This window comes from Colletotrichum scovillei (genome assembly GCF_011075155.1).
Source record: "Colletotrichum scovillei strain TJNH1 chromosome Unknown Contig00010, whole genome shotgun sequence".
Taxonomy (NCBI): Eukaryota; Fungi; Ascomycota; class Sordariomycetes; order Glomerellales; family Glomerellaceae; genus Colletotrichum; species Colletotrichum scovillei.
In genome coordinates this window covers 133,190-149,250 of record NW_023336268.1, presented here as the reverse complement: position 1 = coordinate 149,250, position 16,061 = coordinate 133,190, and the positions used below count along the sequence as shown (strand labels likewise).

Sequence of the window (16,061 nt, the reverse complement as noted above, 5' to 3'; positions counted from 1 at the left end):
TAGTCTACATTGGGTCAAGTCAGGAACAGAAACCGCCATCACCCCGGTCAGCCTCGCAACCGTGACGGGTACGTAGCTACGTACTTGTAGCGTCGATACGTATCGGCTCCCGAGGCAAGTGAGACCCACCTCACGACCCATCCGCAGTTTCCACCTCATTGCGAACCACCGGTGCGGCGGGGCCGAATACCCCTGTCTACTGTAACCGTCCTTTTGTTCACAGTGAGTGAATCTTTTCTCTGCCTAGGTACCGTACCTTATGGTGTCTCCGGACGCAATTATGGGAACACCATTATCACAGTCAGTCAATCCTCGAGGCTTGAGGCTCGAGCCGCCTTGACTTCGTCCCACGTCGTCGTCTCCCACTAGGCCCCGTTGCGGCTTGCCGGGTAAGAGCCTCCTCAATGGGAACAATTACGCCAGAGCCGCTACTACCACGAGGTAGGGTATACCGTATCGACGATTCGACAGGCCCAGATGCCAACCCGGCTGTTTGGTTTGATGTCAGGGCTCTCCCCTTCAAGGCTTCAACAGTAGCGCCGTCCTGTATGGGACACCAAGTATCCTGACGGATATTCACTACCAGTTAAGAAACTTTGCGTAAGAGACATACTCTTAGCTTCGTCGCCCTGGACCATGACACAGCTGACGACTGTATTCGCACTAATAGACTCTTCCCGTGGTCCCATCTGATGATCAACAATTCTGGCACCCATACCCCGCGCGACCTTGTCGAAGCGATGTGATGTGATGGCGTGTCCAGCCCAGGTTTCTGGTTTCTGGTGTCCGGTGTCCTTGTAAGGTGCGAAGTAGAAGCATAGGCGTTGGCATCTGCATCGAAACATGAGGCTGTTTCTTGTTCGTCCCTCTCTGACGCCGCCTCGGCATCTGCGCTCTGAGACTCACAATTCTCAGGGCGTGGTGGCCCATGGTTGGTGCACTGCGTACTTGGTGCAAAGTGCTCGCTCATCAGAAACCAACAGTAGAGTGCCTGTCCATCTATTTCCCATATGTGACATTGCTATGGCAGTCATTGGATCACCCGGCATAGCGGCATGTTTGTCTAAATTGACTGCCCTACACTACGATGCCATCCCAGACTGGGATGCAGTCACCGCATTGCAATTGAAATGCCTGCACCTATCCATCCGCAGCCAAACTTAGCACACCCCTCATTCGGGCGTCATTGAAAGTCTCCGTACCTTATATGAGGGAAACTTACGGATAAACACGGACGAGTGCTATTCATTAGACTTGACATTGGATAATAATCCTTCCCAGACACGCACTTCATCATCGGCATCCCAACGTGGCCTCTCACACACATGCTCTTTCTCTTTTGGTTGGTTCGCGGACCACTCAGCCAGTCACTTTCTCTCCGGCAGTCACAAGTGACAAGTTGACGAAATAAATGAATTTGTTCTACCGCAATTCACCTGTAGGGCAGGCACTGGCAGGTTTGTCGACATTCCCTTCCTTGAGATTCGAAAGTATCCCCCCCGCCTTCCGTGGGTGCCGAGCCGCACCAAAACATTGAAACTCACACCACTTTCCTGCCAAGATGTGGAGAGAGCAATAAAAACGCTTCACCTGTTTTCGTAACGACAGCACAATTAAAGGGAGAGGGCAGGTTTTGTTCGTACAGAAAAAATCTCCAGAGAGCCAGGGGTTGAGTACAGAAGGGGGGTCTAGTTTCCAGAGGAGGGGGACTTTGCTCGTTTTTGCTCGTCTAGCCGTGATCATTTGGGAATCCCAGGCCGTTGTTGCCTCTTGGTGAATTTCCATGTCCTGGGCCCACGTCCCTTGAAACTCGCTAGCAAGCAGGCGCAATTTCACCCACGTCTCAGCCCTTTCCCTCTTGGTCGCCCTTTCCCCCTGACGGCCTACGGTACGTACCGAAAAGGTATGGTCCCCCCACATCGAGTCTTCCAGCTCCACGTACCCTGTCATCCACTTTCATCGTAGGCTTGAGCCACTCACACAGCACACACGCCGCCCACCCCGTGACTGAAACCAATCAAAAGTGTGGCTGTCGGCTTCACCTTACTGTACACGATACGTACCCTCAAACCTCTTTTTTCGTCCTTCTTTCTGCCCACACCCGGGACTTCGTCACCCCTCCATCTTCCTCCTCCATTTTCCACCACTCACCTCTCTTCCCGACGACATCTCCCAAAACTCAGACAGACGCACGATGCGAACAGACAGCCGACCATCCACACCCTCCCCTTCCCTTCCTCTGACCGACGGGACGAACATGGATTGCGAGAAACAACAGAGGGGCCCTAATGCAGGAAACCTTATTTGTTTCTTAACAGATCTCTGCTGAAACTGAATCTGGCTTGCACCATGCCACCATGCCACCATCTCCAACGGGGCGTTTCCGCTTCCAGGCACTCCCCTCCAAACGCTCTCTACTACTCTCGAGTCTCTACGGAGTAGTCTCAAAAACTCGGTACACTACGGAGTACCTTACAGAGTATGGATACACTACCGTGCCGTCTAGCGTTAACCCCGTTCATCACGCGCGCTCTTTCAGGTTCATGGCCCTTTAATCGTCGTCCATTAAGCTTCCCTCACCCCATTCTGCTACTGCCGCCCGCCAGAAGTCATGGCCGAGAGTCTGGGCGGCCGGGCCACAACACACAGAGTTCGACATGTCTGAGCCAAACCTCAGTCTCGGGCCCTCCAACGTCTACCCTTATCAGGAATAGGATTCGTCTGACCTTTTCGCCCTACCAGCCTGTCAAACCAGACTACTGGCACGCTGCCTAACCTGACGGACGGGTCCACCGAGTCATATACCGTCCTCTACCAGCCACCATGATTCACAGATCGTAATTTACATCCTACAGGAGCAGAAACATTCTCGCCGCCGCAGCACTAACAGAAACAGGCTGTTCCTTGGGCAGCTTCACTCAAAATGAGAAAGCCGAGCCACCATCGGCGCCATGGAGATCGAAACACAGCCCGCTGCCGCCGTGGGCTGCTCGTGACCCCCAATTCTCCGTGGCAAAACCATGAGTTGCGGCCGTCCGCTCCGGGACTTTTCATTTTCCTTGCGCGTTGCGCACAATGAACATCGTCCGGCCGCCCGTTTGGCCCCCGTCCCGCGAGCTCTAGCAAAGCCACGATACTGAGCGGAGATAAACCATGATTGATTATCCTCTCGAGCGTCAACCCCGGCACCAATTAAGTTCCGCCATCCAGGCTCCAGCGTGTAACCTGGCGGCCCTACCAGTCGATGTCCCTGATCGCCCAAAAATCCCCCACCAGTATGTGAGAGCCTCCATCCAGCCAAGAAGGCTCAGAAACAAAGGGCCTTACCCCTCCATACGGCCAAGAAGTGGGAGCAACATATCACGGGGCGGATGCTCATCATCCGGATCATCAGCGGCCAGTAAACTTTTGGCCGGCATTGTGGGAAAAGAGCAGGAAGACTCAACTCAATATCGGCATACCTGGGGTATTGAAGGGATCGCCCGCATCCCGCGAGTCCAGAAGCGCCCGCACCCAGACCTACCCGGTGGGAAATGCAGACCAAGAAGGTCTCCGATCCTTCCAGGAGGAATCGCCAAACGTCACGCCCCCTGTCTGCCACTCTGCCATCTCAACTCCAATCTGGTGATGGCGGTGATGATCTTCGGGAAGGCCATCAACCGAAGGCAATTGTTGACGGGCGCAAGTGTGGTTGGTGGAGTTAAGATGTCATAGAGGAGGCACAAACGGCCGCATTAATCGAACCCATGGTTGGTTCGGATTCGCGTCAAGATCCGCCCACCATACCTGGTGCTGGGACCGTACCGGACTCGACTAGATGAACAGTAACGCCCGGTTCCCTGACAGAAGCTTGGCGATACTCTTTTCGTCTGATCTCTCGACCGATGGATTGGGGCGGCCCCACACTCAACGGTCCTGCAACAGTACACTACGAATACAAGTGATCCACGGAGGACGGAGGCTAAGAAGAGCGAGATTACAGGTCACGGCTTGGACACTGTCCGCTGCATACACCGTTCAAGTTGAATCCCTGGTGTATTAGGCCAGGTCTATCTGTCGGGCAGTCGGATACTACACCTGCTTATCGACGAATAGATTCGGGGAAGCATACTAATCACCATTCGGAGAGTTACACAGATCCCGTATTGGCCTCAAGTAGTTGTCCGACATGGTGCAGAAATGATGCCTAGGAAATGGAACGTCACCATACCCAGCTTGTTCCGCGCGTCTCGCATTACTCGGCCGAGTAAATACGTGGAGGTTGGCCGGCCCAGCCTTGTGGGCCAGTGCTCCTGCTTTCCATCAAGGCGTCCCATGCGACGTTCTCTCCTTTTTGCTTCAAACCAAGAGCCCCAAAATACATAGGGGGTGAGCCTCTGCCCTTTAAAGCAGGTGCAACTGCAACGGAGATTTCGAGCGGCGGCCCCAATTGTTCATGACGCCACGGATCATCGTTGGATCGTCTGGTCGTCGGCCGTCTCAGCAACTCGCATGAATCCTCATCGTCCAATGTTTTTGAAACGGCACTTTGAGAGAAAACATCGACAGACTCGACAAACTTGCTCGCGACGGGCACTAGCCAACGTTCCGATTCACGGCTTGGCCGAGCCCAGGGCCACCCTGAGCAAAGACGTTGGGGTGAACGTGTCTTCAGTCATATGTTGCTCAAGAGCCGCGAGTCTCAAACAATTGGTGCCGGAACCCTGTGACCAACATCGTTTCATAGCTGGGGTCTCTCATCGCGACCTGCCAAGGAGGCATAAAGTCTGTCCATGTTCGGAACGAACATGCACGTCCTGGCAAGGAAAGTATGGCTTCACGGAGTCTGATTGCCCTACGCGCATGAAAGCGAGAGACCGGATGGCAGTAGACGTGGCCGGGTCAGGGCTCATGAGGCCGTTTTAGGTTACCTGTCGACAACATGAAGCTAAACGACAGCATCCAACATGAGCTTGGCATGAACCTGGGGCTCATCTTTTTTGGTGGTCATGGGGCTCATCCTCACGCCTGGTGCGATCTGGGGTCGTTGCCAGGGTCGGGCGAGCCACCTTGTTTCGTCGCCTTTTTTCGGTGTTTGAAACAATTCTTGTCTTGGGAGACTAGCAGCATCGCTTTTGTTTTGGCGGTGAAGCTGCGTACCTAGGGTACCGCTTACGTGGGTGCGCGGAATACGCGGCCAATCGCTCAGAATGTGCCGGCGGTCAGCCTCATCAGCCTATCTATATCTCTCTTTCGTTATCGTGACGAGCACACACGGGTTCATTCACAATGGGACTCTCGTGGAGCAGCAAGTGGAGAGTGGTGATAGCGATGAACCGCGGCATCTCGGGCACCCTTGTCTCCCCGTCCCGATCTGGCCACGGCCAAGTGGAACCCTAAGCGCCCGGAACCGATTACAACCGTGCACTTCTGAGGCAGCTCGGTCTCCAGGATCCCGGTACCCCGGCACCGACCCTCTCCCGATGTGACCTGGGAAAAGTCGGGCCTTCGGTCCGCTGCCGTGAAGTTACTGGCTCCCGTTCCCCGTCCCGGATGATTACGAAAGCTGGCCAGGCCGCGGGCTCCGTAACTCGGCATCATCGGAGGGACATCGCCGCACGGAAACTTCGGCGTGCTGAGCAAAACGTTCCCTCGGAGTCGTTCGTTGCATCATCCCTAATTGAACACCATGGTATCTCGACCGTATGTTCTAGCGCAAAGCGTTTTCGATCTCACCCAGACCAATCTGGTCCTAGAACAAAACATTAAAACTCGAATGGACGCCCAGGTGTCTTTTCAGCCAGAGACTCGAGCGCAAGCTGACTCTCCCATTCTGACATGAAGGCTAAGACAACAGGCCAGCATCGCGCACTGTTGGGCCATGAACACGTCTGTGAGCGGTCCGACGCACAGAGAGAGAGAGTCGTCATCATCAGTTGAAGATGGAGTAAATGCTACCTGTCTGGATGAACTCGCCATGGCAGAGCGGCGGCTAAGGGGTAGCGACATGACATTATCGCAAGGATTGGAGAGACTTGGCCACGAAATACTAAGGATGGATTTTGTGCACCCGGCATCTAGTCATGCAAAGCGATTTAGATGCATTCCACATTGCTTTAACCATTCCATCCGGTTTCCATAGCCAACCTAATCGACTCGAGACTCAAGACTCAAGATGAGCGGAAAGGTACATGCATCGTTGAGGTACTGTACGTACCGCGCAGAGTCCGATGTTGTAGTCGGTGTCCACCAGCGGTACCACTAACAGGAGGTACATAAAGCGAGGATCAAGTACTTGGGCCATGCAGGCGGTACATGGAGTACTTGTAGTTCAGAAAGGCTGCCAAGAGAACAATTGCGACGAGTATCTACGTACCTACTTTTGATTTTACCTTTGACCTTGGGCGCAGCACAGGTCGCATCTAACAACACTGCCAGAACAAGAAGCTCAAGTGAAGATGGAGGTTGGTGGAGCGGGCGAGGCTGAGAGATTATGCGATAAACTTTTCAACTTGTGTTTCCCGTCCTCTCGCGTTTCCCCTCCAGCTCCCGTTAATGGTCAACCAGTCGTTGGAGCACCTTACTTGCTGCCTCGCCCGTTGCCCTTTCAGTCAGGCAAACAAGATGGAATAAAAGTGGCTCAGATGGATTGCTATTTGCCTGGCACGCGTTGCTGAAGGTTGGATGAGGAAAGTGGCTGAGCTGAGGTGCGGTGAGGTGATGTGGGCTTCCCCGCAAGAAGAAACGCTTGTGACCAGTGACCTCAGTCATCAACTTCAAGCAAAGCACAGCAGCGAGCGACACGACACACGGCAGGAGCGCATGGCCGAAGGGTCCGAGGTGAGCGACCGACAAATTCGGTGTGTCCAATGCGTAAGGTAGCTGTCTTTCTGGCTAATTAGTACCTATCTGGGTGCAACGAGATACGAGCAGCTGCAGCACACGGGCGTGGTTCACAGTCGCATCGGATCGTATCGCTAGCAAAGGAAAGTAGACGTTACTCATCAGCCGTACGTACCTGCTTGGAACTTGCCTCTGGAACCTAGGTAGGGAGTAACGAACTTGAGATGGCCTGATAGATTGAGGTGAGGTGAACAACTGGCAGCTGCCCGGATGGACGAGGAAAAGTGGAACAGGGACAGGGCACGGAGCAGCCACTGAGCATTGGGCCATGACGAAGTGTAGAGTGACAAGCTGGAGTGATCCGTGCACAGCGAGGGGGAAGATGGTCTGTGCTGGTGGTTGAAAGTCGATGACCGAGGCAACAAGATAGGAAACTGGAAGGTGCCTTCCTGCCAAACAGTGCTGTTTTGGCTGGCAAAGTGGAAGCAGCGCAGCTCGCCGGTTAATAGTCGGAGTGCCATTGTCACTTTCTGCGTGATCGAGGACCCACTAAAATGGCGTCTAGTGGCCCCTCCTTTCCCCCCGCCTGCCTCCCTCGTTTCTTTTCCAAGTTCCCTCGTCCTCCCCCTCCCCCTTAGCAATTTTCTCTCCTGACCCCTTCCACCACCCACTTTCTCCCAGCAGAAAAAAAAAAGAGGGCGACCAGAAACATCACCGTGAACTGTGAAGTTACTTCCATCAGAGGTACATCCTTGGGTCATCGCGAGCCATAGCATCCCAACTCCCATTTCTCAAGTCCCAAGTTCCCAAACCAACCTGCACTACACTACGGATACCCAACCCGACCTCATCAGCTCAAGGTGTGCACCAGCTCAAGCTCCACCTCCACACTTTTGCTTCAGGTCCTTGCCGCTACAGCAAACCGAGGTATCCGTACAGCTACATACAAAGCTACAGCTGCGAATACACGGTACCCGACTACGCACCCAGCCAGGTACCTCGCAACTCTGACGGCTACATCACCTCACGCGCTTCACCTCAACCTCACCTCAAAGAATACCTACTTACGCAGACCGAAAAGCTCTGAGAGCTTCAAGGTCAACGACAATCCCAAGGTGAGCAGCAACCAACGCTACAAACGCGCTGCCGCCGCCCACCCTATTGTCGCGCATCTATCCGCACCTACACCACTTTGACGTTGCCGCAACCGCAAGGGAACGGACATCTCCACCATCGTCGCCCGTCATTGTCAATCACCTCACCTCACCTCATCTCATACCTCATCATCGTTCACAGAGCCTTCCATCTGGCATTGACGCTGTCGCTGTCGCCATAGCTGCGGTCGTCACCACACTTGCCTCACTTGCGCGCCGTCAATTTCACGCACCTCCATCTCTTTCCGCCTTTGCCACCACGTATTACACACGCATCACTCACTGGACCTATCTCATCAACGTCCACCACTTTTCTAATTCTTTGCCTTCCCTGCAGACGTTGGCTACGTCTTACCTCATTATACACGCATACCTACACACCGAATCGCGTCGCAATAAGGCACTCCGTATCCGAATCTTCCTATCTGTCTCTGCTCCATCTCTCACTTTCTCTCTCACCCTCTCTCGCCATCGCCTGTCCAGAAACCGGTTCGAGACAGCTTTCATTGCTCTTCTCGCTCTCCATTACCTACTCCTAGCCTTCTCCGCCCATACGGATATACGCGCCCCATTTAGGATCGCCGTCCATTGTTGATTGACCCTTGATCCGAGGAACCGCCACCGACCACCAGCTGCACCCAACTCTTACGCGCAAACCAACAAGCAACGCACGGCACATCTCGCGCACTGCCTCCAGCTGCCTGTCTACTCGTGTCTACTTGCGCCTGTCTATCTGAACCTCGACGTCTTTCACGGATACATCACGCTACCTCTTGCTGGCTCCGCCGCTACTTGTCACTACCTACCTGCCAGACCTTATCTCGCGATACACCACACACACCTCACTTCACCTACCTTACCTGGTCTGCTTTACTTGGACTCCTTCACTTGATTACCTTGTACCGGGAAAGAGCAAGGGCAACGCAACTTTCGGTACCTTCCGTATCTCTATTTCTTATTTGTGAGCCTTCCACCGCTTCCTGCCTTCCGGAGTGCCGTCATTCGCACTTTGTTCCCCACACCGAAAGGGAAATCACCCATTCCTTCCCGCCAACGAATACCGCGCGCCGCGTCGCTCTATGCCGCAGCAGCGCACCTTCCTTCACCTGACGTCCAATTACCTGACGATTACACCTTTCACCTGCTTGCACACCTGAGCCTTCCAGGTTTTGCCAGCCTCTCCTCTCCAGTCTCCAGGTCCGGCCGTTCCCTGCCGTCCATTACGAAGATCCACCTGGTTTTCGCTGTTATCGTTGCTCACCTCACTGATTGCTGCACTGCCGCCTGAGGTGCTCGTTTTATTTTTATTTGGTTTCCTCTTATTTCCCTTGTCGCGTCCCGTACGTCGCTTTCGGTCGCCCGCACCACACATATTCGCACCGCCCGCGCGCGCACACACTGAACGAGAGTCCTGGACCAAGAGCAAGACCAACACAGTACCTACCTTCCTTACCTTACGCAACGCACCTGCCACCCGACCCGAACCAGCCAGGTCAATTGGAACCACAAGGCAGGCACGCCGCACCGCCGCACCACACAACCCGGCAGTAACCACCCCCAGAAAAAAGAGTACTTGAAGCAAACACGTCCTCGGCCTCGCGCGCCTTGTATCTTTGTCCCCCTTTATTCTCGCCTCTACCTCGCACCATCCCTCCCTCCCTCCCCCCTTCCACCTTCCCCCCTCCCACTCCCACTCCCACTCCTTCCCATCCTTTTCTACCTCGTCACTTCGTCACCTCACCTCATCCCTCCCATCCATCGGTCATCCCCTCCCCCCCAAAAAAGCCCAAAAAAGCCCTTCCCAACCCCGGGCGTGTGCGTGACCCGCTTCTTGTCTTTTGCGACTCAGGCTTGGTCCAAGTCTCTCTTCCACCCCCCGAGAGAGCAGAGACCAAATATTCCCCATCCATCAACCCGTCGGTTTATGCATCGTTGTTGAGTTAATACTACCACTACATTGCCCGTAAGTACCTGCACCCTATTTCCTATGTTCCTTTTCACCCGTTGTCCCGATTGAGGATCAAATCACCACTTGTACCTCAATCATGGAATCGTCGCGCGCATACAGATACACTTGGCTTCATCCGCGTTGATGCTATTGCGCGTCTCTTTCTCATCGAGGCTCGCTCGTGTTGTCGACGCCCTCTCGTCAAAGTTTTTCTGCCTCACCGCGTCTTCGCAAGCACGTCTGTGAATCCTCCCCCGATAAGCAACGCCTTGCTTTGCGCGCGCATTCGACTGCTTCACTCTTCCTGTCTGTCACTTCAATCATGTTCCATCTCATACTTTCGTCTTCATCGCGCCTTTGAGGATTCTATCGGACGCTGAGTTCTATCATCACCGTTGTCTTCGCCACACACAATGGCAGTCATGTACCCTTTTTTTTCCCTCTCGTCGGAAAGCGCCCGTGTCGCGTTCGCGCCTCACGTCCCGGCACAGCGCGGGCCCCGCCCATGACTCTGGCGCAACAGCTTTTTTTTTTTTATCTTTTGTTTCTTCGGGTCGCGAATCAATTGACCATGGTACACACGGTACTAACCTTTGGACCTCTTGTTAGATCATGCAGCAGTGGCAAGTCGGCCCCGTGCCGGAGTACATCTACTCCAACTCCACCCATCAGCCTAGCGACATGCAGTAAGTACCTCATCCACCTTGTACCCCTCGATCTCTACTTTCGTCCCTGTGCCCAAAGTCACTCTTGCTCTCCCCCGTCCCGTTCGTTCGTTCGTTCGGTCGCTCCCCTTCCCTTTCCATCCTCCTCCGCCCCGCGAGGCTGCGTACGGTGTACCGACACCTACCCGTGATCCAGGGGTACATGAACATGTACCTCTGGAATACCTTTTCCTTTTGAGCAACCCCGGCCATACTGGGCCTGCTCCGCGGCGCAAAAGAGGGTGTAACGGACAACAACAACAATAACATGACCCTTTTCCTTCCGCCGTCGATGCATGCACGCACGCCTGGGCGACACGACCTCTCGCGAGGGGCCGTTAGTCCTCAGGAGTCTCGTCTCCATTCGCGACGTTGATCCCGTCGGAATGAAACTTTACTAACACTCCATCCTAGTCCTCAACACCCCTATCAGCAGGACATGTCTCGTCGGGATCAGCACCCACAGTTCCAGTACGGAGCGCCGCCTCACCAGAGCCCGGCACCGCAGCATCACCAGCCCACTCCGGTCCAGCCTCCGATGAGTGTGCCTCAGCCGCCTCAGCCGCCCCAGGCCCAGCCCCATCCTCAGCAGCAACAGCACCACCAGCAGCAGCAGCATCACCAGCAGCAGCAGCAACAGCAGCAGCAGCAACAACAGCAGCATGCTGTCCAACCCCCGCCTCAGCCGCAGCCGACGCCCAGAAACCGCAAGCGTCCGGCCCCGGCCCCGGCTCAACAGGCCCCGCCGGTCACTAGCGCCCCTCCCATGCCGCCCGCTCCCGTTGCGCCCACCGCTACCCCCATCCCGCCGCCTCAGATCAACCCTCCCGTTGCCGCTCCTCCTCCCCAGGCTCAGCCCGCCGCCACGGAAGATGCCAACGCCCAGGCTCCTCAGCCTCCCCCGGCCAAGAAGAGCCGCACAAACACCCCCTGGACTCCGGCCGAGGAGCTTCGCCTGAAGCAGATGAGAGATGCCGGCAGCAGCTGGGCCGAGATTGCCAAGGTTCGTTTCATCTATACTACCCCATTCTCCCATCCCTAGCAGCCTACTAACATGAGCGTGTAGACGTTCCCTACTCGCACCGAGGGTAGTGTCAAGAAGCATTGGTACAAGGACATGCACTACGCAGAGTTCGCGGAAGACGAGGTTCGTAGCAGATGCCTCTTGTACTTCTTTTCTCCCTCAAAATCGCTAACAGGTCACAGAGCCAAGCACTCCTCAATGCCATCAAGGAGTACGAAAACAACAAGTGGAAGGTCATCGGGCAAAAGGTCGGCAAGCCCGCCAAGGCTTGCGAACAGTACGCCAAGGAGCACTTTCCCGGTATGCCCTCTCTCAACATCACGTCGGTACGGCCGCATCCACATCAACGATACTAAATGATTCGTAGACCTCTACGCCAAGCCGACCAACCGGTAGAGGAACCTCAGCTCCATCGGCGGTTCTGAGGATACTCGGGAGATGGGCAACACTGCGAAACGGCGCTGGGAGTGTCTCGATGCGTTGGGATATACCAAATGTGTTTCTTCTTTCTCGTTCTGACGATCACAACGACCCGGACTCGAAAAAAAGACGATTCCCCCTTTGCACTTGTTAATTTTTTTCCTTGTTTCTTTTATTTGGAGGCTGGACTTTAATACTTTTTACCCCCTACGTCTCAGCTCCACGTCTCCGGCACGGTCACTTCTGGTCGAAAACTTGTGGCTGCGGCGGATGTGGGGGAGATGGGTCTATCAGGAGTGTTGGCCCTCATGTACGACGGTTATGCCCTTGCGGGGCTTGCCTGTTATCAGTGTGCTCTGAGTTTCATAGCACAACACGAAAAGGAAGTTGAGTGATGGCGGGTGATTGCCATACCCGTTTGAGAGATGGTCTGCGCGTGCGCACGTATGCGGGAGGACCTTCTGTATGGTGTTGATGTGTGCGGAGGGTTTTCCAACACAAGTCATCGGAAACCCACCTTTTATGCCATGTCTTAATTGCCAGAGGAGAAGAGGATATAATGATGTATGGACGAGACTGATTGAAGAGGTCAGTCGAGGAAGTCCAAGGACACATCACACACAAAAATAAGTTGCTTGCTTGGGAAAGGTGTCATGGCAGGAAGGATGAAGGAATCGGTTACCGGGATTGTGAAATTGTTTCGATTCATGACGAGTCTATACCCTTTTAGTGTGAGAGAATTTGTGTTTTTGTTGTCGTCGTCGGGTCTGCGAGAGGACTTGGTGAAGATGGACTCTGTATGATGAGTGAGTAATTGAGGTTATTGACTATTGAAATTGTTTGATGCGACTTTGCAGTGGCCACTTGCTGTCTAAGATTTCCGAGTGTGGCATTGTAAGTCCAGTGACGATGAATGTGAGCTGGACTGAAATCAAGGCTACCAAACGTGAAGTTACGGACTAGTGTTTAAAAGGATAATGTCATGGTCTTCATGGTCAGCGTAGAATCAGTCCGAGGTTGCCTCTTGTGACAAGGATCATTGATCTCGGCCCTGAACCTATGAGCAATCTACCGGATGTACTGAGCTCTGTAGACATGTATGTATACGTCGTGATTGTGGTCGAGGTGGTGGAGAAGAAGCATAGTCTCACGAGGTTGTATAGTGCTAGGACGACTGGTGATACCACTGAACTCTTGGTATTGTAATGATGATTTACTCAATGACCGTGGCCCCCCCTCCGCCACCCCCCATATATCAATCGTTCAATTGTAGCAATGCCGAAGACTTGAAAAGACGGATACATTTCGGTATCGAGATACATGGTTGTTTGCGTAGGTCACGTGGCAAGGTGTTCATATCATTCATATTGGACTGTTTGAAAGAGTAGTACATCCTCGTGGAAGAATGAAAAAGCCTCTCACATCAGTCACATCATCCAGTGCACAAGACCAGATGTACGACATTGCATTCAATGACATAATGTTCATATAAGCCGGTACTGAAAGCCGGAGTTGATTGTGGCTGTGCTTAGTATCATTCCTACATCATTTATATCGACATGTGCTGCCCGTCTTCCTATGGCTAATATCCTTGGCTTCTCGTGGCATTCTGAACATACGCTATGTTGACCTGCCGATGCTGGCTACCTTTTGATTCCGCGATATGGACGTCTTCTACCATGCCTTCAGTTGAGGTAGGTAGCGTAGATATGACCCAAGAAGAAGGAATAGGAAGAGCAATATTGGAGTCTCACCAAACGCGCACCCCAACAGTATGTCTCTTACAGATAGATTTATCCTCGTCACTAGCGAACATTTTGATATGGTTTGAATCAAACCCCTTCACTGATGAGACTGGACGGTTGTCAACTCCATTTAACTGCATGAGGCTCCTGCCGAGGACGAACTTTCCATTAATCATGCCCACAGGATTTCGGCGGCTGAGTGAACCTCCTGTCAGCCTCGCGCGCTACTCACCCTTTCCAGTAAGGCTCGAGTGTCACTTGGAACTTGCAAGTCCCCGGTGGTAGAATTACTGGATGCAATGTACGCTGTTTCTGTGAGTGACGACAATACAAGCAAGACACAGGTTTAGTATATCATGAATGGCATGTACACGTGGCTTTTGTGACCGTCATTCGTCAAGATACAGCACTCACGAATTCGCGTGGTGGTTCGGTAGCAATCTCAAGACTATACATCATCTCCTTTCTAATCGAGAAGCAGAGCTATTTGTAGCACGCGTTCTCACAATTGCTGTCTTCTCATTCTAGGTACGAAAGCATGTAAGAAAGAGCTCGTCCTTTCAAATATCTCTGTACGTGGTTACCCGGCACTAGTGAATGCCAGCTTTGACGTATCCCTTTGAGTTCATCCTATCTCAGGACCCTTAGACGCGTTCTCACATGATGCAGAGTAGACGAACGCCTGGGGCAATCCTGGCCGAAGGTGAGTACGCGATCTTGCGGCTATCGGGCACTTTCGTGTCACATAAGCACGGCAGGCCAGGGTCTCGCTGCCGGTGTTCGTCTGTCAACGGCGCTGCATGCATGCGTGTGCGCCGTGCGTAAAGAGCATCCCGTGGGAAAGGCGTATCGCGACAGGAAATGATTGGCAAACACGCAATTCACTATTGGAAGTATCAAGACTCGAGTGAGGATGGATCTCTGTCTTTTTAGTTCCTATGATGCTGCTGTTTCTCATGTGTTTTTGTTTTTGGTGACCGTTGTTGAGCTAGCCTACGGATAAAACGGCGGAAACAAGATGAGACTTTGATGTTTGTTTTGTGCTGGTGGCATGTGGCGGCGCTTGACCGGTTCCGAGGAATGTAGTAAATAAACAATGGGAGACGGGACAATGAAATGTGCCAACGTTGGGAGAAACGGCGTCATGCAGCCAAGTCTGCTGATCTGGTTGACGGGACATTTCAGTCTGGCGTCTCGACGGTTTGAAAGCCAATGGTTTACTATTCGACATGTCAATGGCCAACAAATTGTCCCAAGCTAGATGCGATCTTGACATTTGGTAGGTGGCTGGCTTATTAGTGCTTCGATCCTTGGCTGCCGCAACGCAGCACCTGTCAAAGAAGCGTCAAAGTTGTGTGTGCAACGAAGGATGCAAGCCCTCTGAGAGCTACATACAGCCACAGAGGCACAGAGGATGCAGTGACACACGGCCAGCATGCTACCCAACGTGCTAAAGGTATGCTGCCATGGCTGCATTGATGGCCTGACAGATCATGTTCATCCAGCAATTACAGGCGATCAACAGGCGACAGGCGACGTCGAGAGAAAAGGAATGTTTTCCGTGGTCCCCATGGCTATGCCGCTCTTGCCCCGTGCACCGGGGGAGCACAGAGCACCTGGGGCGAAAATCACTGCAGAGCAAGACTCAATCGAATTGAAAAAGTGGACGGCCGAGGGAAAAGCCAGGGGTGAGAAGACACGGGGGATATGATCAGTGATGCCGTGATCTTCCAATTTGGTGGGCAAAGTGAGGAAAGTATTGGTAAGATCTTGCGGAGCTAAGCCTGAATGAGGACAAGAGGCATTAGAGAGTGGTCTGTGAGTGGATAGAAAATCATGATCTTGGGGATCCACAGAGAAGAAAAGATGGGCAGGTGGCGATTGGACCAATACGAGGACACCATACGGGGAGAGGTACGGAGTACCAATGGAAGGAGAGAAGCTGCACTCCAGTTCTTGTTTCCCCCGTATTTCCTTTTTCCAGGTTTCCCTCGAGAAGGGAGACGGGCAGGCACATGGTCAGGGCCAGGGTCAGGCTCTAACCGGCTTTGCCTACCCAAATGATGCCACGCTTGTCCCAATGGGGGAATGAGGAACGGCTTCGATGCCCCACTTAGGTCCATTGGTCTGTTGCGGATAGGTTGAAGGAGACCAAGGGAAGACGAGAAGGAGAAGCCTGGAGAATCCATCAATCCTCCCTTGCGTGCCACTGAAAGACCCTGAGAAGAACTGGAGACGATGTCT

General features: G+C 53.4%; 1 protein-coding gene across 1 annotated transcript; it reads left to right on the top strand.

The window, feature by feature from the left end:
• The first annotated feature begins 7,487 nt into the window (after positions 1 to 7,487).
• On the top strand, positions 7,488 to 12,922 carry HER10_EVM0013051 (MYB DNA-binding domain-containing protein). Its single transcript, XM_035483202.1, has 4 exons — positions 7,488 to 10,610; positions 11,043 to 11,631; positions 11,695 to 11,775; positions 11,835 to 12,922. Exons 1-4 carry the CDS (start codon positions 10,537 to 10,539, stop codon positions 12,006 to 12,008), a joined length of 918 nt encoding a protein of 305 aa, XP_035328661.1. The 5' UTR covers positions 7,488 to 10,536; the 3' UTR covers positions 12,009 to 12,922.
• Positions 12,923 to 16,061: the final 3,139 nt, after the last annotated feature.

Bases quoted from the DNA above. Each gene is read 5' to 3' on its own strand.
- HER10_EVM0013051 (XM_035483202.1), top strand. From the start codon at position 10,537: ATGCAGCAGTGGCAAGTCGGCCCCGTGCCGGAGTACATCTACTCCAAC. The intron at 10,611-11,042 runs GTAAGTACCTCA...ACTCCATCCTAG, and splicing joins CATCAGCCTAGCGACATGCA to TCCTCAACACCCCTATCAGC. The intron at 11,632-11,694 runs GTTCGTTTCATC...ATGAGCGTGTAG, and splicing joins GCTGGGCCGAGATTGCCAAG to ACGTTCCCTACTCGCACCGA.